General features: G+C 39.9%; 1 protein-coding gene across 4 annotated transcripts in view; it reads left to right on the top strand.

Moving 5' to 3' along the window:
* The first annotated feature begins 1855 nt into the window (after positions 1–1855).
* LOC123957468 (protein diaphanous homolog 1-like) overlaps positions 1856–25570 on the top strand; it is a 131477-nt gene continuing 107762 nt past the window's right edge. For all 4 annotated transcript variants that reach the window (XR_006821798.1, XR_006821799.1, XM_046030288.1 and 1 more), the window contains exon 1: positions 1856–2868. Coding sequence is in view for 2 of the 4 variants with exons in the window: in XM_046030288.1 (XP_045886244.1) it covers positions 2767–2868 (102 nt within the window). In the remaining 2 variants the exon portion in view is untranslated. The remainder of the gene's footprint in view (positions 2869–25570) is intronic.

Genomic DNA, 25570 nt, shown 5'->3' with positions numbered 1-25570 from the left:
CACCGGTGATGCGCAAATCCTCTCCAATCGTGTTGTTGGAAAACATCTCTAACATACCAAGACAGACAGATCTTTGTAATCCTGTACCTAGAGAGTGTGCATGCGTCTAATGTGTGTACAGAGGTTTGTGAAGTAAGAGACACACTGCATTTTAAGTACTGGACATTATATCTAATAGGCATATCCTATTATTTATTCAGTGACTCCTGAATGCTTCATCTGAAAGCAAAATTCCACCGAGATGAGTTAAACACAGTGATTATTGTTGCTTGTGGTGCGTAGATATTATTTGGATCCTAGAAGCGCTTAAATAAGACATTGAAAGTGGGGGCAAAAGGCCACATCTACCTTCAGTGTGAGATTTATAATGACCTACTAAATAGGCTACATGCTCTACCTCAAGAATTGGGTTGATTTAGTCAGCATATTTAGAACAATAGGCCATGTGCCTCCTTAGTTCACTAATTTACGGCAATTGCATTCAGAATCAGAATAAGAATCACAATCAGAATTACTTTATTGATCCTCGAGGGGAAATTCTGTGTCACAGTTGCACACATTGCACAGTAAGGCAAAAGGAGTATCAATAATAACAGAAAGTTGGTATATAAAGAAGTATATAAATATCAGAGTAAAAATATAAAATACAAAGAAAATATAAAGGAGTGTGGATATGGTTGTATGTACAATATTTACATTACATTAAGCTGACACTTTTAACCAAAGCGACTTACAATTGCTAAGTCAGAGGTCGCACGCCTCTGGAGTTAACTAGGGGTTAAATGTCCTGCTCAGGGACACGCCGGTGTACGTGTCACAGTGGGAAATTGAACCCTTGTCTCGCAGACCAAAACCATGCATTTTGTCCACAGTACTATCACCACCTGCGCCATTATTACCATAATTAAAAGATTACGTAATTATTATGTAAAGCTAGACATTGCCCTGTAGCCTATATTTTAATGTTCTTTTCCCACAGCTGTAACCGCCACTCAGAGCCAATTGCATTTGTGAATGCAAACAAATCGTTTTAGAGAACAAAATAAAGTAGGCTACATCACAAGTGCTTCCTATTGGTACATTAACTTTGCTTGACGTGGTGTAGTAACTCTGATGACGCCTGCAACCGCTTGGTGGCGCCCCAGGTCTGATTATTTGTTTGCACAGCCTATGATTACAGTACAAAATGGCCCAGGTCACACATGTTGAAACATCACATTTAGAAAACACAAATATATCTCCCGTTCAATAAGGAAGGTAAGGTTAGGCCTAATCATTACCTTAATTTAATTAATCATTGTAACACTTGCACAATGAAGATCTGTCTTAAGCTACACCAACCGAATTCCTTTCTAGATATATGAGATAAGGTGAATTGTCTGTTGTCTGAAATGTCTTAGCTACATCTAGACACACATTAGGGTCACATAGAGAAGATTTTGTAATGTGGCAAAGTTATATTGTTCGCAGAGAAACAAAAAAAAGAGCTGTGGAGAGAATAGCCTTTGTATTTTATGCTATATGAAATTCTTGAAATAATAGATAGCCTAATAGGCCTTCAAAAGACTAATCTTCACAATGCCCTCGGGAAACCTGTCTTCCTACATCCAGTAGCCTATGAACTTTTGGTAAAACTTTAGTGTGCAGGTGTAGGATGCCAGAAGTTGCTTTTAAACTCATACGTCTGTAAGTTGTTCACTTGATAACTGCATAGCGCTGAAACCTACCAGTAGCCTTGGTAAGCCTACAAGCTGACTATTTTTTCTTCTCTTTTTTGTAGATTTTATGACACACCTATGACACAATACATTGTTACGTCATACCCTGTGTGTAAACTGAGGTCATGGAAACGCTGCAGTGGTACTGTGGACATTGTTCTACAGCATTAGTCAGCAGTTAGACTAGTCCTCATTTTACCGGGGAGCTCTGTAACTCTTTGACGGAGCAGTTGATCCCTGGACACACAGCTCATGCCAGAGCTGTCAGTTAAATCCTCTCAGGTGTAGTTGCTGAGCGTAAGCTCCTCCCCAACCAGCTCTGACCGGACTGTCAGAAGAACAGGAAGACTGCCGTAGAGCTAAAAACGTAGCGCTTCCTTGCTGTCATTTAGGGGTTAAGTTAAAAAGTTAACTAAAGTTGTAGCAGTTATGGAAACTAATTTGGGAGACACCGTCGGGCCAAGTCATCCGTAACACCAACTCGTCGCCCGTATTGTAGTCGCTGAAACCACTTGTGGAAGTAGGAAGAGCGGAGTTTTTTTCCCACGGAGACTACCTACTGTAGCAAGACAAGCTAGCCTTGCTAAAGCTAACGTTAGCACAGTTAGTACCGCATACTTTCGGGACTTAAAATTAACATTGTTAAAGCGTTGCTTGGTGTTACACGTGGATACTGGTGGGAGAAAGTTCTTATTTGTATTTTATAAACTCAACAGGGTGTTTACGGACTTTTCATCCCGAGGACTTGGTGTTGTGCTTTGAATTTCCCTCCTTCTGTGAAAGAGACAGGCGATTTAGCAAGGGGTTCGTTTGGTGTAATTTAGTTGGCTTTCTACCAAATCATTAGCAACATTGTGCTAATTGTGGGTAGTTAGCCAGGAGAATAGGCTAGGCCCAAGGGAATCAACAGTTGCATTTTTAGAAGTTGAGAAACATCGTCGGAGGAATCATTTATTTTTTTCCTTTTTTCTGTTTAAGTGCAGTGAGATCACTGCCGCACGGGTTTATTTTGACTCCCCAATTCAAGGTAACGGATTAATTTATAAATATGGATCCCCAATCGGGCAATTCTGCCTCAGCTGCAGCTGGTCCCAAGAAGGACAAGAAATCAAAGAAGAACTATGAGGATGGAGATGGGAAGAAGAAATTTGTGAGTATCCCACAGGTTTAACTTGTTGCACTTTTCTGATCTCAAAAGTGTTGCACCCAACTCCATTGATTTTTCCCCCCCTCATGTTTCAAGTGAAGCTACAAAGAAACAAATACCATACCATACCAGTAATTAGTTTGAGTCCCTAAAGCTGTGCACCAGCTGTCAATACAGCTTGAAATGTTACCCTGCAAGATTCACGACTCAGGTCAAAGTAAGTCAGCAAATGAGGAAGTAGCTGGCCCCTCCAACTTTGAAGACTTGCACTGTGCAAGTTATGCAGTGCTGAGAAATTGCAGCACATCAATAAGGATCAGCGTTATTGGCCAAGTATGTGTACACATACAAGGAATTTTACTCCATTTTTCCATTGCTGTCCGTGTACTTACACAGAAATAACAGACATAACAGCTAAGAACAAGGACAACAAAGCTGAATAAATAAAGGTAAAAAAGAGGACTATTACCGCTACTACTATTCAGAGTCAGAGGTTTTATTATTTTTTAACATTTGACTAACTATAGAGACCCATCCATTTCACAACCACATATCCTAAGTTATATTTTTTTTACAGAGAAGACTATGTATTTCAAACACTATATAAAACGAAACCATGTTACTAGAATTGTGTCAAATGAATGACCTAACTTTCTGTGGTAAGGTGTGGCATTGGCACATTGAATTCTTTCAAGGTGACTTAAATGCAATGTCACCTGGTGTCTACCAAGCATGTGTGGTGATTCAGTCTGGTGTCTTGATGGGAGCAGAGCTGTACAAAGTCATCATTAGTAATGCTTGTCATCAGCCATGAAAAAAAACCTCTCGCGTAACTTAACCCCTTAGCTATCTCTAGCAACAGGTGAAAACCGATATTGCACACGCAAACAGTATCCATAGAGGATGCACAGAAAACACATCTGGTCACCGAGTAAACAGTTCCTACACACACACACACACACAGAGTTTGTTCAGGCTTTTTGTCAAGAACTTTTTCATGTAAATAATACCACATGGGTATGAGACCAAGTGCGTGTATGCCAACAATAGTAGTAGGTTGTTGTAGTCAAACTCTGTCTTTCTTAAAGGCATGGTTTTGGTGACAAGAACTGGCACATTGGGACAGTCACAGTCTACACTAGCATACAGTCAGTTGAGTAGTGAAAAGCAGTCCATACTGTAAATGTATGCTTTTGCGCTTTTTCAGCCTTTGGAAACACAAACAGAAAAATAGATGAAAATAAAGTAAGTATATTATGAGTACATGTCTGTGTGTGCGGCGAGACTGCCCACCTTAGAATGAGGCATGACCTTGAATTAAGCATGCCACTAACTCTGAAATTTGAACTAGGGCTGGACGATATGGCCAAAAATGTTAACACAATAAAAAGTTACATATCTTTCGATATTGATAATTATCACAATAACTATCAAATCGTTATTTTTATCGTTGAAGAAACCTGAAACTCTTCTTTATGGTCAACACTTGATGCCAAACAGTGGATCACTTCACAGATCTGAGGTAGAACATTCAGAACAATTATGATAAATCTTTGTCAACAAAGTAAAGTGAGTAAAGCAGTGAGTAAAATTAAGTGAAAACCTTTTTCAGTCCTTTTTTAAAATAAAAAAATTAAGTCCTAATTTGTGTATGATTTAAGTGAATAAAATCAAACATTTATTGAATATTTATTCAACATTTGTTATTTTATTGAAAAAATATATATATATTGTGAAAGTTATTGTTTTATTGTCCAGCCCTAATTTGAACCCTTTCTGGCAGAATATTTATTATACCGCAGTCAAGGGTTCAGACAGAGGTTAGGGGGTGTAGAATAATGTGTGGCGTACTTGATCTACAGCGTGACATTGTCTCTCTCAACTATCTTGTCTGCTGCATTAACTTATCCATGTCTCCAATGCTCTCCGCTTTTGCCTCTTCTCAGACATACCAGTGATAAAAACGTGATGTGATATGTACGACTTAATGACGTGGGTGTAGTCTCCAGTCAGCTTCATATTTGGAATTCCAGCCCAAAATCATCCTTGTGGAATTGTGTCTCCATTGTGTCACCTGGGAGTGAATGAATGTTATCGGGTTTTTTATTCATCATATGTTTTTCTAGACACTGTCACAGTTTTTGGATGATTCTAAGACGGGATTGATAATTTTGTAATTTTTTAATACACTATGTTGTTGGAACATATTGTATCAGTGTAATGCTCCCCTGCCGTGTGTAACTGTCTGTAAACCTGAGCGTGAGTCTGTGTGTCTCAGTTCACACACACAGGAATGTTTAACGTGACTTGCTGTGCTTACAGGTACCTCTTTAGCTGAGCATGATATTTAGCTTTGAGCCAAAAGCATGTAATTTTAGCTGTGCTCTCTGAAACGCTATCTGTGTTCTTCAGGCCCTGAGAGACAGAAGGGATCAGCATCAATGAAGGTTGTTGACATAAACAGGCTGGCTCAACCCAGCAGTCAGGCGTTGTGTGGATTAGCCAGGGATCACTGCCTTGGACAGTTGTTTGGGATACAAGGTGAATTGTAGATCACAGATTCTGGCACTGGAACATCTTGTTGCGTTTGGCAGGTTATCTGTTGGTGGAAGGTATGACTTCTCTCAAGTAAAAGTAGACTATTTTTTTTTGAGCACGGATATGAAATATTAATTATCAAGGAGACCAATAATGAATATTTGGAATGAGTTGTGTAACTTGAGCATTTTCTTCAGCGGCCTCTGGTACATACCTGAATTTCTCTCAGAGCCTGATTGGTTATTTATGTAACTGGCATTTCATATCATCATTTCAGTACCATGTGTTTGATTTTGAGACAGTATTGTAGAACTTTTTTTATGGCATTAATGATTATAGGATTGTGAATGTGTACTTACAATAAGAAAATGTATGGAAGAAAATATTTAGATGCATAAAGAATGGTTTTGTAATTGGATTGTAGCACCCTGAATCGAAATCAAATTCCCAGAGATTCCCAGTTGTAGTGTCTTGATACAGAACTTATTGCCGTATTGATTATATGTCCCACCCCTTAACCAAAGTAATGCATTTGTGTTCTAGCTTCTGAGGAAAACCACAATACACTCGAGCACTATCAGTCACAATGAAAGCAACCAAAATCACTCAATTAAATTATGTGGCAGACTTGCATGCAGCGTTGTATCTGGGGTTGTGCCCAAGTCGTCGCCAGTGAACCTGGGTTTAAGTGTTTAATCCACGTTAACATGTTTATCATTAAAGGTCTGATAAATAGCAAAGACAAGTGCACTCTCCTTCAAGCATGAAATAGTGTTCTTGCGTTTGCAGTTGTGCAGCGGTGCACCTACTTCCTGGGGGAACCACCTCAGCAAAAGTTTAATTTAAGATAATACTGTGAATTAGGCCAGACAGGTCATGACTCTTTAGTCACAAAGTAAAGTAGTTAAAAATTTGTTTTGGTGCACAGTGGGTCTTTTTTGCCCTCTTTCTTTTTATGCTTGTCTGGTTTATTCCCCCAACACACACACATACCTAGGCACACACAGTTTCCTGTTCTCTACATCTCAGGTGAAGAAGAGCATACTGTGAGCTGAAGAATAGGATGACTGAGTGCCAGCGTGAAACTGGAGTGCTTAATGGACTGACTGCTAGTGGCAGGGGTCTCTTGGCTCAGAGTGAACGGGAGTATTTTAGAGAGCAAGGGAAAGCAAAGTGAGCCATCAGTGACCAAGTACTGGGGGACACAGAGACTAGTGGTAGACGGATTAATCAGTTGATCACTAGCAGAGACAGCGATAGACACATGGAGAGAAGAGTGTTTGACAGAAAGCATAAGAGAGTGGGAAATAAGCCAGAAAAGAGAAATGCAGAAAAGGAAGACAAAAAATGTTGAATCACTCTGAGAAGGAAACATCTTCTGCACTTCTCTCTATGGCTCAAACTTTCAAGAGTGTCACAACCCAAGTCAGTGATTTAATGTCATGTGTTGTTTTGCTGTCAAAACTAAAAAAAAACTCCTGGCGTGACGTAACTGATGAGATGTGAGCAGCACAGAAAGCCTTTCTGCCATTGTTATTCAATGTGTATTTACCCTATAGGTTGTTACCTTGTTGAGATGTATCATACATTAACATGCAAAGACTTCATTCTTAGATGCTTCAATTTTGCAATTTTAAATACCTAGCTTATAGCAGTTGTCATTTACTCTCACGTTGGACCAAAATCCTGCCCAGACCACCAGTAAGTAGATGGAATAAAGACACTTGTTGGAATAATCTGCCATGGATGAGCAGAATGATTAACATACATAGTGGTCTATGCTGGCTCTGTCCTTACTGCACTTTGCATATCAAAAATGGACAGCTGTTAGCTCAGCTGATGACTGTTTGGTTTGCTCTGAAGCCTGTTCTGACTGGTTTTGAAAGCTGAGCTGTCTACCAGTTTGTTGGGGCAGGCAGACAGAGGAATGCAGTTACTGCACCACTGAAATACCACAGGAAGCTCACCTTTACCTGGGTGGTTGTTTGATTCAGATGTGTTTTGTTTTTTTTTAAATCTCAGACTCCGACTTCACAGCTGAATTTGCGCCTTTTGTCTTCTGATTATAATACGTCAATTACCTGATGACTGTATAGTTTTGAGACATCTCACAGATGGTTAGTCAGTGGGTCCATGTAATGGTGGTGGTCCTAGCATGTTGCTTCAAGCAACAAAGTCTCCATGCTTCTAGCGATTATCCCTCCACCCCCGTTAACACAAGCAGGGAATTTCTTTGTAACAAGACTGTAAGAAAATACCCACTTTAATTTTCCTCAGACTGCTAAAGAGTCACATTAGCCTAGGTTTGTGCGATATGCAGTATATAGCATGCATTGTAGGTCTGGGCGATATGGACAAAAAGTCATGTCCCCCGGTACTGTTAGGCAGAATTCCGGTATAAAATATATATCGGTATTTTCTGCTAAGCGGGCTGGGGAGGGGGTTGCATTTTTAGGAGCATGTTTTTACTACTTTTAGTAACTTAGCTTGTTTGTTATTTCACAGTTTTAATTATACTTCAGTCTACATCTTAAGTATCACTCACTTATTGAATTTGCCTCCTTCAGTTCTCTTCCCACACACAGACATAACGTCTCCGCTGCAAACACGTCAGCGTTCCCCGCTTCTTATGCCATTTTTCCATTACCAGGACCAGCTCAACTCGCCTCGACTCGGTTTGGCCGTCCTCCGTTTTCCATTGCAGATAGTAACCAGAGATAGTACCCCTCAATCTAGCTGGTCGTCATAGCGACGCCACACACAACTGCTGCGACGTAATATTCAATGCGACACACACACCAGGGACGCACACACAGCTGTCTCTTGATTTAAGTTAAAACGTTTCAATATTACTCAGTAAGTAAAGACAGATAAGACGGAGGTGATACGAAAAAAGTTCCTGGTAGCAGGTACAAGTACAACTTCTACACAATGGAAAACCAAAAGAAGGTGAGTAGAGTCGAGGCGAGTCGAGCTGGTACCTTGCAGTAGAAAAGGGGCTTTACTATCTCTCTCTCCCTGTATGTCCGCTTCGTGACTTTCTCCATCAGTAGTAGGCTAGGCTATATAGTCACCGAAAAACAAACAGAACTTGTCTTCTGGACTTTTCCTCCGGAGATTCCCTTCACAGCAGCAGCTGAGCTGCATGTTGAGGAGAGGCGTGTTGACGACATAGCCTATCAAAACAAAACCAACGTGGTAGCTAACGAATAACATCTGATTGGTGTGTTCACTGTTTCTTTACCTGGTCCGTTCTTGTAAAATATCCACAGTGTCGCGACTTGTAACGTATAATCACTGTGTTTCTCTGATAAATGCTACAGTGTGTCGCCTAACCTGGGCGGCCCTCTTTGTACAAGCCAGGACTTTAACAGTGTCGACCAGCACTGTGTCTCCCTCCATGTTTTTGAGAGATTGTGAGTAGACGGCTGCGTGCAGAGGGAGGGGCGGGGCTGCACGGCGAGAGGGAGAGAGAAATTATATCGGTATACATGATATACCGCCCAGCCCTAATGCATTGGTAGAAATTTGTCCACCGGTAGAGTGTTCACCCTTATAGAGATGCACCAAATGATCGGCTGGTGACCGTAATTGACTGATTTTTAGCTAAATGTGCACTGGCCGGTGACCAGGGCCAATCATCGTCATATATCCGATTCTGTGCCGGTTACAATCTATGATTTCCACGCATTGTGCGCTGCATGATGTTTCATATCATGTGCACAGTGGCACAGACAGTAACCGACTACTGTCACAGCCACACACGCGACCTGTCGTCAGAGTGAAGGTTGTTAACATTGAGTGAAGAAGACACAACGCTTGAAATTTGCAAGAGCTGTAAGACCAAAATAAGACGTGTTTCCCTAGACAGACTTTACTTGTGCGGACCACCCAGGCTGCCAAAGTATAGGCTTTTTTGTCAGAGAAACGGAGAGAGAGAGAGACTGGTATTATGTTAGAAGACGCAGACATGGTGGATATTTTACAGGACGGGATCAGGTAAAGATATCATTCGGCACCACGTTGGTCTTGATTGTTTCGATTGGCTAAATAATTAACAACAAGCCTCCACCACCAGCGACTCATCTGCTGCTGTAAAAATGGAATCGCAGATGAAAAAATCCAAAACGCAAGTTATTTTCTGGATGACCTCATAAAACACACTGCTGAGGAAGAAAATCTAGAGAGCAGATACAGGGAGAGAGAGACAGGTATAGGGGTGGGTGGGTGTGTGTGTGGGTGGGTGTGTGTGTGTGTCGTGTGTCTAAAGGGAAAAACAAGGTGAGCAGTTTGTGAGGAAACCCTTAAATAAGGTAAGTAAAGTATAAAATGGTGAGATAAGAAATAACTTACTAGAAATAAGGAAATGTATTCTTTCAAATATTTTAAAAATAATGTGCAATTATAATCCAGTCCCCACTAAAGTTATACTTTTAATCTGTGGGAAACACTGCCATACTGCAGTTTATTTATTTTATAAAAAAGATCTGTCCATTAGCCTAATCTGTAATACTGTGTATTTATTTAATTGGTCCTAAAAACAATGTATTAAGTGTAAAAGTTAACAGATGATAAAGTATCATGACAACTGTTTATTTTATTGCCAGGAAACATGGGCAACAAATTCCGCTCAATCTGTCTTAGAGACTTAAACCATAGCGGCCTTTGCCTGGTTACTGTGAACATCTTATAGCTTAACAAATATAGCTTTACTGTGGAATAAACTTCAAAAACAGAACAAACAGCATCTTTATAAATTTACTACAACCATAAAAACTGCAACAAAAAAGGCTGTAGCCAAAATATTTAGGAGATAAAGGAGCACAGGCATCATGAGTCGATGATAAACTGAAGTAGCTGCTTTATGTTCTGGAAAGCTCAGGCAGGTTCTTAGGGATTTAGGGGGAAGAGAGAGGAGCAAATAGAGGGAGAAGGGCTACAGAGAGGAGTCAAAACTGCCTTCAGTGAGATTTGAAAATAAGGAAAATTTAAATAAATAAATGTAGGCTACAATGTAAACTTCATATTATACAGTTAGTGTATATTGTTAATATTACAGTTAGGCTACTATATTCATTCTAATAATTTTATAATTTCATATGGTTTAGTAGGCTATAGGCCTTATATAATTTTAGTGGGTTATTTTCATTTTTTAATCCTTGTGCACAAAGCACAGTCTACATATCCTACTGCCACCGACTTTACCAGAGGAGAGAGTAGCAAACACTTTAAATACGGCCAAAAGGTTTTTATTTGATTTTCATAAAGGTTTAAAATACGGGAGATTTACGGGGAAACATTTAACGGGAGGATTCTGGGTGAGAATGGAAAAATACAGGAGACTCTCAGGGAAAACGGGAGGATTGACATCCACACTGCTACGTTTTTAACGAAAACGATCTTCTCTCGTCCACAGCAGCATTTTAGCTGCGTATCAGAGTTGATCTCCGCCCGTATTAAAACGACTGAAAACACACATCTAGTGGCCGTTCAGGTAGCCTTCACTGGGCATGCGCGTGCCAGTGTAAACATGAAGCAGATGGTCTACTCCGCAGTAGCAGACGATTTAGTGAAAGAAGAAAGTAATGCAGACGGAGAACCAGACCGGGCATTTTTTTTGCATTGACCGACAACGAAGTGGAACTGTTACACGCAAAAACTACAAAATAAAAGCGTGCGATTTGACAGGAAACGCATTCAAAAATTATAAAGTTTAATCACGTCGACATAGGGGCAGGGTTTTTGTCATCGATTTATATTTAATTATTTGGTCAACATTGTAACGGGAAACTAGCATGCTAATTCCTTAAATATAGCATATTGATTTGAGCCTATTATACTTAATGTGCCAATGTAGCAACAAAGCCTAATGTATATCGCTTCAATCATTCAACTAGTAACAGTATCTTTTTTACAGGCACTATTTATTTATTCTTTCAAAATATGACGTTAACTCCGTCCATACAGCTAGTCACATCCATTCAGAGAAAAACGTCGTCGTTGATTAAGAGTGTAACTTAGTCTCTCTTCCAGTCATCTTAAAAGAAAACACACACACACACTTCTCATTCATAATTTACCATTGAAGAGTAATATACTATGGCATTTTACTGCTATCAGCTGAATTTAATAGGAAAAACGGTGGAAACTGGACTACAATTTGAGCTGCGTGGGAGTCTGTAGTATAACGGACATTACCGGCGGGGTTTAATAAATACTAGAACCCGGGACAGAGACTTCATTGCTCATTACGTGGTCAACACTTTCTCTGACACACAGCAGCCCACTACTTGCCCCATATGTGTGTGATACTGCAACAAAGTTTAAGTTTTAAAAGCCTGAAACAAACCAAGAAAGACTATTGCTCAAGGAGAGACGCAAACCCGCTCTTTATGGTATCATATTAATTATTAATCATGTCGTAATGACATTCGTGCGGTGCGCAGCATAGTTCGTTTGGAAAACGTGTTTGTGTTTGTATCTTATTAATATAATGTACATTTGTGATTAAAAATAATGGTTATTGGTAAATGAATTACTGACCCCCACAGATGCATGATTATGAGCTCAGACCGTAACTAGAACCCTGCTGGACTATGTCAACTATCAAACTCTACAATCCGTAAAAATGAACACATGCAATACAACATGTATACCTGTATCGATAATTTTGTAAATATCCACTTTTTAAAAATGAATGGACACATTAGCCTACTGTAATAATACTTTTACTTTATTCACTGTACACACACAGATTACACAGTTAGAAAAGGAGTTGGCAGCAGTGACTGATTTGCATGATCCAAAACATTTTTAAAAAGTCTGAATGCATAGGTCTTGGCATGTTATATCAAAATATCTATGTGGATAACTGTTAAAATAACCGTGTATGTTAAACATCTCACTGCTCCAAAACAGCTGATTCAAACTATCAACTCGTTATGAATCCTGAAGCTGCTTCAATCAGCTGTGTTGAAGCAGGGAGAGAGTAAATCATGCAGGACAGGGGGTAACTTTCTCCAGGAAAGGGATGGGAAACACTGTCGTAGTACATAAACTTCATTTCAACTAAGCTCAATTCATATTGCCAGCAAAGTCTTTGCACACTAACGTTAAGTGTGAAAAGCTACACCGAACGGTCCAAATGATACAGATTTTTATTTTATCTTTTTTTGGACAAATAACTAACCAGAGCGTCAACATGTTAAGACAAATGCAAACCTATGCCCTTGCAAAATGCTTTACAAAAACGAACACACTGTAGCTACATACAGTCTATGCTTACGTTATCCAAAGGAAAAAAAGCTAATCCTGCTACTTCAGGAGCTAACGCTAGCCACCGTTGGCGTAGCTGAACGTTACCTATGTAGAACGACAAATAACCTAACTTACAAACGTGTAACATTCTGTAATTTGTGTGATTTAGATGTACAATATTGACAGCGGTAGTTATTGACGGCGAACATATACCAAGAGCAATGCATTCAGACTTTCCTCAATGTTTTGGATAATGCTAACCAGTCACCTACCGCTGTTGCGATGTGTAGAGTAGTGAAACAACCGAGAATGCATCACGTTACGTCCTGTGGGGACGTAAAAACTGACTGGCCTGACAGTGGAGGTCTGCAGTTGGACCCCTCTCGATCGATCGGAGCAACCTGTCTCAGTAGAATGTAAAATGAAAAACACATGTGGTGCAGCACTAAGTAGGCTAATTGCATATTAAACATTGTAGGCTTGACAGTGTCGTAGATGCTACAGTGACTTATGTCACCAGCAGACCAGCTTTTATTTTTTTTCCTTTAACACAAAAACCATCATACCGCATTACCCTGGAGAAATGTCAGTAAGTTATGGAAAAAATAGATGCTGTCCAACCCTCTTTTTTATGTTATGTCCTACATCGAAATGACATTGAACAGTGGCAGGAACAATGAATGATTGTTGAAGAGCGGGTAAAGAGAAGAGTTAAGTCAGTCAACAGCCAACTTATACTGTCAGTGTCTCAATTCTCCCCCGTCCTTGTCAGATGGTGCCGCTTTCTATATTTGTGCTACTTGTGTGTTGGATTGCCCTGGAGCTATTGCTTATTTACCACATTTGGTTTCACCTGCCCAGATGTTTGTCGAAAGCCCTTCACTAGGTGTAAAGTTCAGTTTGAATGAATAAACAGGCTAGTTCAGATAGTGGTGTTTCACTTGTTTTATTTACTTTTATGTATTATCCTTAAAATAAACTGCCACCTTTTGTTGGTGTATTTCTGGCACTTTCTTGCAAAGTTAGAGAAATGTGGCCCCCCTTTTTTTAGCAGAGTTTGTCTGTTCTTCAATGAAAAGTTATGAAAATATGACGCAACATATTAATTTTTTGTTCAAAGTGCTCTGACCTCCTGGGTGTTCATTTATTGTTCACACACTCATTTTGTCAACTGTTAAAATCTTACTTCTCCTTACTCTTTCTAGTTGTGTATGTGCACTTATAAGCGCATGCACGCACACATACACACTCATACAGCTATGTGTTTCCACCCTGTTATAGTATTTCTCAAATTCTGAAGGCTGTGACAGGAAGTTGTGCAAAAATAGCGAACAGGATGCTTCCTTATTTGTCCCCATTATTGCTTACTCTTATCTCGCTCCCTCTCTCCTTTCCATCCATTGTACAAAGAGGTACCAGTGGTCTAGTGAACATGTTTACACTCATACACACAGCCCACTCTCAAATCTTAGGAGGCCTGGATGCCTAAGAGGCCTGGGTAATGTGAAAATATAGAACAGGGTTTATCATTGGAGCTTGAAGTTGGGCACACAATGTACAATTTTAGAAATGTTGTTGTTTAATTCCAACTCTTACTTGCAAGTAAATCCTCTGTGATAGAAAGCCAAAGCTCACAATTTGTGTTTACACTTCAAGGTCTGAAAAAGAAAAGAAAAAGTCCATTTGGCACCTGTGGACCATTCTGGCTATTGACAATTGTCAATATAGTTTTGTTTGAGAGCTCAGAGGCAGGTAGAACTTTGTTTGCTAATGCTAACAAGATGGCTGTTAAAAGGCGTGGTTGGTCCATTTTGCAGAGAGAATTGGTGGTAGGCTTGCTACGTTTTGATTGTTAGCTGGCGTTCTGTCACCATGGCACTTTCAGACGCTCTGTTTCTTTTGTGGTGAGAAAAGAAGAGCACTGATCATGGGGAATGAACTTGTGGCTCTGCTTCAACTCTGCGAGAGTGTGACCATGGCTGACCAAAATTTCTGTCAAGAAGTTAATCTGTCCTAGCTTGCCCCTGTACACTGCACTGCAAACGATGCCTGACAAAGCTGAAATTCGGCTTGACTCTAAAAGTCGTGTCGCTCGGGTGAGAAATGGGCTCAAATGGTACATTATATGCCCAGCCTTATGGACAGGTTTGAAAAATTCCAGACTGGAGATGGATGACGGTTAGGGCTGAATGATTTTGGAAAACAATCTCATTGCGATCTTTTCAAATTATTTTTACCAATATTGCAATTGTGATTTAATATGCAGTTATTTTTAAAGCTCTTTATCTTCTGTATTATTTAAAACAGACGAACCATAAATCATTGTATAGTATGACCAACACAATATTAGATAGATTAAACATACTGTTCTTTACTGTGAGCCAGGCCTATATGTTATGACGAAATTAGGTGATGCGTGAATTATTATGAGCAATGGTGGAGAAGAAGTATCAAATTATAATAATTTCAGAGAAATATAATTTGTCAAGTCTTGGCATTAAAATAATATAAGATTAAGTAGGCCTACCTACAGATGACAAGAAACACAAAGTTCACCACAGTGTGTTATACAGTAAGCACTCAACACAAAAACCACATTTCAACCACCGAGTAATGAGTCCTTTTTTCAGTTCAAATCTCCACAAGAGTCCATCTCTCAACAAAAACCTAATTTTCTGGATCCCAGCAAGCAAACAAAAAAATACTGCGATTGAGTTTTAATACAGAAGTTGTCCAACGAAAATAAAACCAAGCGACACCTCTCGCGTCTTAATAGACAAGCTTAGTGATTCTCCGACAACACCGGAGCTCCTCGTCCATGCTGCTGAGAAGCAGCCCACTGGCTGTAACAAGGCTGTAACTCAGGACAGACTGGTCCTCTTTTGGACTAGTGAGGTTGGTTTGAAATGCCGTCACAGATATTCCCTGAGCTGACTGGTGACTGTCTGTGTGTGTGACACATCGCGTGCGCCGATCGCCACAATGCGCTAACCGTACTACATGTGTCATTCTGTTGTGCATTTTCTCTGTCCGCCAAAGTGTCGGATGGCCTGACGATTTCACCTCCCACACCACTGCCATTAGTTTACCGCGTGTCATGTGACCGTTTTGTAATTGCAGCCTTTGCGATTAGAAAATCTCGTTTTATGATCTCGTGAAATTACATTACATTTATTCATTTAGCTGACGCTTTTATCCAAAGCGACTTACAATTCTATATATGTCAGAGGTTGCGCGCCTCTGGAGCAACGAGGTTAAGTGTCTTGCTCAGGGACACAATGGTGTCTCACAGTGGATTCGAACCCGGGTCTCTCACACCAAAGGCAAGTGTCTTAGCCACTGCTCCATCAATCCCCATAATTATTATTTTATTATATTATTATTTAGATATTATTGCAAATGCAATTAATCGTTAATGTCTAGGGCTGCAAGTAACGACTATTTTGATAGTCGATTAATCTATTGATTATTGAAACGAATAATTGACTTTTTTAGGCATGTGCTAATTAAGAGTCACAAGGATAAAATAAATACTGTTTTCAAAAATGCATCTTTTAATGAATGTTTCTGCTGCAGCAACAGAAAGTTCCTTTGAAATCAAGTCCTGATCTCAGCAGCTGATCTGCTGTTTAGTGACTGAGCAGTTTACACGCCAGTACTGCAACACACCGGGACAAACTGACACCACATGCAAAGAAAGGAATAACGTCTTGCATACGTTAGCCGAATTTACAGGGGGGTCAATAATTGTTATAATTAATTAACGATTTTATAGTAGACAGTGTTTCACAACGTTTATATATTTTCCCCTAACTCAACAATTTACAGAACTCAGATTTTTTTTAAGGGAGTTTGGGGCGGATTAGCCGCCGCCTCACGCATTGACAGGAGAACAGTTTTCTCTTCTTTAGAAAGTATGAAATTGTCCCGTGTTGTCTAATCTTTCGCACTCAGCAGCAACACGTTCTCCAGCTGGGAACGTCGCCATGATGCATCGTTTATGATTGTAAAGTCAGGGCGCATCTGGAATGTGAATGCGGCCGTTGTGTATCATAAATGTGCTACTCTCAGCGCCATTAAAAATCAATTAAATTGTCCAAAGCAAACTGTATAGAAAACGTTACAGCTCATAGCGTGAAGTAACACGGCTTTAATGGGAAGCTAGTTCGCTACCTAGCTTACCGAGACGAGTCATCATCCACAGAGCAACGTTACATGCCTCCTCTTCAGATCCTCCGTTTTTTCCAGGAAAGCTCAACTTTGCAGACGCTGCAGTTAAAAACCTTTTTGGCTGAGTGAAGTGCTGCCATACTCTGGAGGTTTTAGGTGGTGAAGGTGTTACTGCAGCGCTGATGTTGTTTTAGTAACTTTACTGTTCACATCACTTTAGTCAGTTAAGCTGACGGTGTCGTTACAGCCCGATGACATCATCAACGAATTATTAAATTTGTTGGCAACGAATTTAATAATCGAGTTTTGTCGACTACGTCGATTAGTTGTTGCACCCCTATTAATAATCAGATAAATCGGGACATTGTTTCCTGTTGAGTAGGGTTGGACATAGGGCTGGATGATATGACCTAAAATCACAATCACGATAATTTTCTTTTATGCCCTCATACTTAACTGACAAAGTTTATACTGTAAATATGCTTAGCTATGAAAGGACATTTTTTCGATTCACAAATGTCAAAAATCGATTATGTTGATGTTCACATTACAAAGACGTGTTCCCCCTATATTTGGTGAATCGCCCTGCTGAATTATGACTGCAACTACTAAAATTTCATGATCATTAATATTAATGCACTTCTAACATTAATGATTTTCATGGTAAACTCAATGCTGGGTTAGCTTCCTCTCCTCATTCTTAAAATGACAGCTTCGTGACAGGTGTTGTTTTAAGAGCAGCGAAAATCAAACGTTTCTTGTGTGTGTGAACGCGGAGCCCTTTTTTACTTTGAGAGTGACAGAAGGTCCTTTAACCATATTTTCAATTCCCTTTAACATAATTTGGGTTGTGCTTTCTAACTTTGTAACTGTAGCATCAAGTTTTATGTTGTAAAATAAGGATGACTGTGCTGGCTAAGATATGTTGCTTCTTCAGCTGCCAGTATGCGTTTTCAGAAGTGCTTGTAAGAAGGTAGAATACAAACCCCCCCCCCCCATACCTGTCTGACATCAGATTAGTGTGTGGGCTAAAATTGTGCTACCTTATGAGACCCCATGTATGAGAAATCAGCTATTTAGATGGTTAGCTCTCCGAATTCTGATTTAGGAATTTTGTGCATCGACGAAAAATTTGCAGTGCAGTTGCAGATCTTAATAGACCCCTATTAAGATTTGTCCTTTTTCTCCTATTTCAGTTACTTTTATAACTTTTATTATATCACAAAATCTGTTTTTATTGACCCTTCCTGTGAGACAAGCCACCAATATCGTTTTTAAATATGCACTTGTACTCTCTCTGTCTTTTTTATAACGAGTTTGCATGTAAGCAGAGCTGGATAGACAGAACTGTAGACTCATCCTCAGAGATATGAGAATGCTCTTGACTGTGTGTGTTGCCTATGTTGTGTATCGGGTGCTTAGTTAGGATTACAGTGTCAGTCCTCCTCTGTGAGTCTTCCCAGTCTCCCGATGACAGATTACAGATAATCTCAGACTGCTCATGGGCCTACGTGCCGCTCTCATAACTGTCGATGTGTGGAGGAGAGTAGTCTACTCCTGTTACTAGGAATGGAGCAAGATGTTATGTTTAAGAACATTAAAGACTGTGGAAGAAAATTAGCTTCTGGACACACATGCACACCTTGCTGTGCCTTGGCAAGGAGTGAAGGAAACTAAGCTTAACCTTAAATCTGTCATTACTTATTATATCACTATGTGAACTGAGGTATAGCACAGGTTAGTACGCACAGTCCAGTGACGTGTAGATGGAACTGTGTCAGACCACAGGCAGTAGCAATAATATTAAATATGGATAAATCCTAAATAAAGCTTAGCAATATTGAGGTTCTTTTCACCTAAATCCTGTGCAGTACTTCTTGATGGACCTACTTTAAAAATGTTGTGCACATAAAAACATTATGAATAGTCTCCTGCCAAAATTGGCTTGGATTTGCTGTGGGGCATTATAGGGAATAAGGATTGGAGATATTGACTTGATCTAATACATCGTATGTTTGACAGGATACAGGATTATTTTTGCTCAGCATTAGCAGAAGATGGTACCTAATAGGGATGTCACGATACCAGAAATTTAGTAGTTGATACCAATACCAGTGAAATTCCAATTGGATACGTTGTTTATGTAACATGAATTGAAACTCACTCAATCTTGATGTCAGTCTGAGGTGCTTTGCTAAGCTGAAAGTTTTTCCTCCTTCAGTCTGAAAAGTTCGACGGCACAGTTTACCTACTGTTATTTTGCAAATTTATTATTAACGTTACTCCCTTTCTTTTTGACAAGTTGAGGTGGAGCTGTCACTGCAGCTTCACTTCTTGCCCGAGTTCACGTGTTGGAAAAGAGTACCGTCATGTTTTCAGAATTTTGGTATCGACTTGGTATCCAAGAATTGGTTCTCGTGACATCCCTAGTACCCAATGGGTATGGCTAGGGGCCTGAGACACCACTGACATAGGAAAATGTGTCACTTGTGTTGATTGTGTGTGTTGAAATTTTTTAGTTTTGCCCAAAACAAGTGTTTACTTGTGTACATCTTTAAACTGCTAACAATGGCCTTGGTTAAAGTCCAAATTACATTCAGATAAGAGTAGAAAACTAAACTAACTAAAGCTAATTTGTGAGTACATTAGCTGTAAATACACCAAAATAGAGTGCTCTGTGTGCTGATACAGTGGACTGAGTATGTGAGAGTATGAGGAAGGTAGTGAGAACTTGTGTGTGTGGGCTACACTTACCAGTTTTTGTGTTTTTAATAAGGAGGTGAACATTTGAGATTTGTGTATAGTAGGTGAACTTGTTGTTTGTCACTAAAGGATGCTCCACCCTGCTTGTGAGCAGACTATGTGTGTAGGTGGAAGAGTTTAAATGTGCTGTGTGGCAGCATCATCTCTTCTAAGACTCTAGGCTTCAGGATACAACCGTTATTTAAATGACTGTGAAGGCCTAATGCCCTACCTACTGATTTTTTTTTTTTTTTCAGCGGTGAAATGACTGTGAGTAAACTGAGGTCTGTGAAGCATGCAGTCATGAAACAAAACGGCTTGCAAATGTTATGTTTTTTTGGAGCATGTAGAAATGACAGTAGCAGTGACTATAAAATAATTAATAATAATATTTAATTAAAAGGGAACAGCACCTAGTCTAATAATCTGGATATCTTAATCATTTTGTATTTTGTGGTGACATTTCAGGTGGATGTGTAAAATAGTTTTTCTCCGGTGCTGCAACTATGGCAAGGTATTACTTGCGAAGGGCCCGTTCACACGCGGCGGCTCTTTTGATGTCATCCACTGGCCGCTGTTATAGTTGTTATAGCTTAGTTATATTCTAAACACAGCTTGAATTTAAATGCAGCATACAATTTACAAAAACGACTGTTGTATGATAGCCTCATAATGTCGGCTAGTTCTTACTGTTCTGCTTGTTTTTTCAGACTCCATCGGATAGTTTGAAGTCAATAAAGAAAGTCCAAATAAAAGTAGGCTATTTATTCGAAAGAAACAATTATCAATTCAAAATTTATAATAGATTTTTACCCTATGGAAAAATGTATAGTGATCACTTTTACTAAAAAATACATAGCATTGGAAAAGTTATAGCCAAAAGGCACACGAAGGAGCAGCACGCTCTCTTGAAGGGACCGCAGAACACACCTCTATCACAGTGAAAAACTAGGCTACTGCAGCATTAGTTTTGATGATCACGTAGCCTACACAAAAGCTATAAGCAGCAGCTTTTATGCATGTTTACTTCATACAAGTGGATCGCTGTCAGATAATGACCCGTCAGATGCATAATCAACCTAGGACACATCGCTCAGCCCCCACCGTCAGACTCTCCTTCACTCACAGGCATTACACTTGCTCAGCGGAGCAAGTGTAATGCCTGTAGTGGAAAAGGCGTTGCCAATGGCAACATAGAATGTTTATGTAAACACGCGACATGAACAGCGCTAAAATTACTCAATTCTCTATAGGGGTAAATTTTACCCGCAGTCGCTTATAGGTATAAATGGCCATTTTTTAAATCTGGCTTTATCTTGACAATTTTTTAACAATAGGGGGTGCTACATAACACACTTTTAGGAAAAGTCGGGGACTGGGGGACTTGAATAATACATTCAAACAAAGATACATACAATCAAAAACCAGCCGCAGGTAAATTTGACCCGTTGGCGGTTCTAGTGTTAAATATCTCTGTGTCTGTGAAACCCATTTGTAAAATTCTACTCCTGTCCAAATTATAGGCTTAGCCATAGACTTGTTTTTTAATCCCCCCCTTTGTTTCCTACACACAGCTTTGTATAGTTGTTGGTGTGTGACGTTTTGTCTTTGTTGTTGTGTTCATTAATGTACGCATGTGTTTGTTTGGCTGTCGCCTTGGTTATTCTCTCCCACAAGCACTCATTCTAGGGTTGAATGGTAGTATGGTATTACCCAAGTCATATTAGGGTTTATTATTGTTTTTTTTATGTTGTTGTATATATTTTTCTCTCTTAATTTAAGGCAGTTTCATACATGGTGGAAGAGCTAACCACACTGCTGGACTTACATCTGTGAGTGTAGGTGTACACCGATCAGCCCTAACATTATGACGCCTGACAGGTGAAGTGAATAACACTGATTATCTCGTTACTCTGACACCTGTCAGTGGGTGGGATAGATTAGGCAGAAAGCGAACGTTTTGTCCTCAAAGTTGATGTATTAGAAGCACTGCCGAAAGCGCCACCAATTGGCACGTGAGTATCTGGAACTGGACCACGGACCAGTGGAAGAAGGTGTCCTGGTCTGATGAATCACGTTTTCTTTGACATCACGTGGATGGTCGGGTGCGTGTGTGTAGCTTACCTGGGGTACAGATGCCACCAGGATGCACAATGGGAAGAAGGCATGCCGGTGGACGCAGTGAGATGCGTGCATAGCGTGAGTGATATACAAGTCGTTATGCAAATAGAAGTGCATCTGTTCTGCTAGGAGCATGTGAAATGGATGACTGAAAGATTGAGTCGACAAGCGTTTATCCCTATCATAGACTAGCAACCTGTCCAGGGCACACCTTACATCTGCTCCATGTATGCTGCATTAGGCTCTAGCCTTCTTAACCGGGCATTCATACTGAAAATAGCCCTGTGGTAAAAAAAAATCATTTCAAAATGCAAGCGACTGCGTGTTGGGTGCCTTTTATTTCAGGTAGCCTACTGATGAGTTGATAACATATGATCCAGGAAGCCCAGTTTGACTAGTAGAATTGTGAGTTTGAAAGATCAGATGTCATTGCACAATGATTCATAATGCTATTAGACAGGATTTTATAACTCTGGAAAGTTGTCACAGTGGACTGCATTTGTTTTTCCAGAGACCTCCGTATTTGAACCCCTATCTGTGAACGTGTCCTCTTTCAACTGATGTTGATGTTTTTGTTTTTTTTAATCTGAACACAGTCTAACCCGCACACCCCTGCATAAACACACCATGGTATAAACTATAGCCTACATACCAGACAAGGAGTCACTGAAGATTTGTTGGTTGACATGTTCAGAAGCTGTTGGCCATGCATTACACAGAAAATTGATCCCTATCCCATCTGTTATCATGGTGCTGGCCGTTAAGATAACAGGTTAAAATGGTCTGTTTAATAACAAACAGGAGGATATTCCGGTCAGTTGCTTTTGCAGATGTGAAAGTGGAGAGGAGGGTGAAAACCTAATTAGGGCCCGAGCACGAAAGTGCAAGGAACCTATTGTTTTTGCTGGGATTATTATTATTCTCCCTTGGAAACACATTTTTCAAGGCCTTAGGATAATGGCAAGGTCATGAAAGTTTACACACACATCAGAACTGGTGGAAATTGCAATGTTCTGTAGTGATTGGGCCTAGGCATGGCCAGGGGGCTCAATAGTGCCCCTAAACAAACAACAGGTTTTGGACAAAGTTTCTTTGATCTTTATGAGATGTGGTGGGATTATTGCTTTTATTACAAAGACCACATTTCTGCTTTTTTCATGAGATTTTGCTTAGCAGGAAGTGAGGCATTTTGCGCTTCCTGCGTCATTTTCAATTATTTAAACAGATATTTGAGGCATTCAAAATGCCACAAAAATGTTTCGATTTGATGTAATTTTTAAGACAGGGTTGCACGTTGGCTCTAAAGCGCCCCCTAAAGCCTTTTTAGCAGTCACATTGCCAGGGATAGTCAAACCCTCACGAGACTTTGCACGCTTGTCAAAACAGTTGTTTTGTATCTGCTATGGTTTGGGGGTGTGGTTGTGGAAAAATGGCTCAATAGTGCCCCCTTTAAAATTTCAAAGAAGCAGCCCCCGCCGTACGTAGCTACGAAATGTGGGGGGCCGATGTATCATCTCTAGACAGAAAAAAAACCCTCTTGGGGTCATACCCTAAACCCAAAGGGAAGTCGGTCATTTTGAATTATTTACGAAATTTCACCCTCCAGACCCTCCGTACTTTAACGAACTCCTCCTAGAGCTTTAACCCAAATGACTTCAAACGTGGGCAGCCCCATCTTAAGAGCCTTGCGATGTTAAATTGCGAAGCTTTTTTTGATTGATTAAACAGTGTGACCATGGCGTGCCGTTGAATTGATGTTAATCGACTAGACAAGGTCAGATATGTCCCAAAATTCGCAAGTACACGTCTTATAGACATGCATGTCATGTGATAACGCCACTTACTGGCATTTGGAAAGGAGAAGTTTTAAAATGTATTTCTTATGCCTGAGCGGACAAAAATGTCCATAGTGAGGCATTTATGCTTGTCATAGCAGGTTGACCACATCCATTTCAAAGTTCTTGTCAAATGCTCTTGCCTTGGTGAGTAATTATTTGCAATTAAACAGGAAGCTGTTTTTTGAGAGTTACACCCTAAACCCAACCGGAAGTCAGCCACTTTGAATAGAATAACGGACACCTCAACCAAACTTAGAGATATTTTCGACACATTTTTGTATTTGTTTTTTACCAGGCCTCTTAAATGGTAACTACGGTATTTGTCAACCTTCTCCCTATTTTCCATGTTTTTGTGTCTGTGTGACTAATTGGGACAGCCTTTTTTGAAATTGGTCTAGTATTGACCGAGCGAGCTTCAGTTGGCAGAATCAAAATAGGTAACAATGTTATCCTTGAGGGCATTTGCGCCCTGTCAAAGTACGTCCGCTAAAGTGCTTGTTTTTGCCACTGACTTGTTAGAAGTGTCTGACAACATTATGGAAAGGATCCTTATAGAGAGAGATCTTTCTTTGAAAGAGTAAGCCGAAACCCGAAAAAAGCCACTAGATCACTCGCGTCAAAGCCAGCAGACTCTATTGACAAAAATAGTAATTTTACCTTGCAGAACATGGGAGTTGCCTTGGTCAATCAGTTTGTTTGTGTTATTGTTTTACTTTGGTGGTTTTGTTGATTTGTGTTATTGCGTGATGTGTGTTATTGGTTAAAAACACCAGAGTCACTCAATAACACAAATAAACTAACCGACTGAGGCAGTGGTTGACCAGAGAGGTACAATGACAGTTTTTTCTTCATTGTACAGCTTGAATTGACTGAAAACTACAAATAGACTGCGCCATTTTCATCAAGATTGTGTCATTTTCTCTACAAATAAAAACCTAGGCCATTAGAATACTTTGCTGTAGATGCTATATAATATACTATACATTTTTTTTTCATAGCAGTTTTAACATAATAACCAAACAGTTTCAAAGCAGTACTTTGACTAAGAATGGTTGGGATAGCTGCGCTCAGTTATGAGCCTGTGATGTGGATAAAATGCATGTGGCTTTTCATAGGACACAAATGGCATTGTAAAAGGTGTTGCATACATGGCATGATGTATTAGAGGTTTGCCCTCATTGTAGTATACAGGTGCTGGTCATAAAATTAGAATATCATCAAAAAGTTGATTTATTTCAGTAATTCCATTCAAAAAGTGAAACTTGGATATTATATTAATTCATTACACACAGACTGAGATATTTCAAATGTTTATTTCATTTAATTGTGATGGTTAAAACTGACAACTAATGAAAATCCCAAAATCAGAATATTAAGACCAATACAAAAAAGGATTTTTAGAAATGTTGGCCAACTGAAAAGTATGAGCATGTACAGCACTCAATACTTAGTTGGGGCTCCTTTTGCCTGAATTACTAGTTTTGTGGTTTTCTAATTACTGAATTACAGCAATGCGGCGTGGCATGGAGTCGATCAGTCTGTGGCACTGCTCAGGTGTTATGAGAGCCTAGGTTGCTCTGATAGTGGCCTTCAGCTCTTCTGCATTGTTGGGTCTGGCGTATCGCATCTTCCTCTTCACAATACCCCATAGATTTTCTATAGGGTTAAGGTCAGGCCAGTTTGCTGGCCAATTAAGAACAGGGATGCCATGGTCCTTAAACTAGGTACTGGTAGCTTTGGTACTGTGTGGAGGTGCCAAGTCCTGTTGGAAAATGAAATCTGCATCTCCATAAAGTTGGTCAGCAGCAGGAAGCATGAAGTGCTCTAAAACTTCCTGGTAGACGGCTGTGTTGACCTTGGACCTCAGAAAACACAGTGGACCAACACCAGCAGATGACATGGCACCCCAAACCATCACTGACTGTGGAAACTTTACACTGGACTTCAAGCAACGTGGATTCTGTGCCTCTCCTCTCTTCCTCCAGACTCTGGGACCTTGATTTCCAAAGGAAATGTAAAATTTACTTTCATCAGAGAAC

Source organism: Micropterus dolomieu, linkage group LG19 (assembly GCF_021292245.1).
Source record: "Micropterus dolomieu isolate WLL.071019.BEF.003 ecotype Adirondacks linkage group LG19, ASM2129224v1, whole genome shotgun sequence".
Classification (NCBI taxonomy): domain Eukaryota; kingdom Metazoa; phylum Chordata; class Actinopteri; order Centrarchiformes; family Centrarchidae; genus Micropterus; species Micropterus dolomieu.
This window is presented reverse-complemented; position numbering and strand designations above follow the sequence as displayed.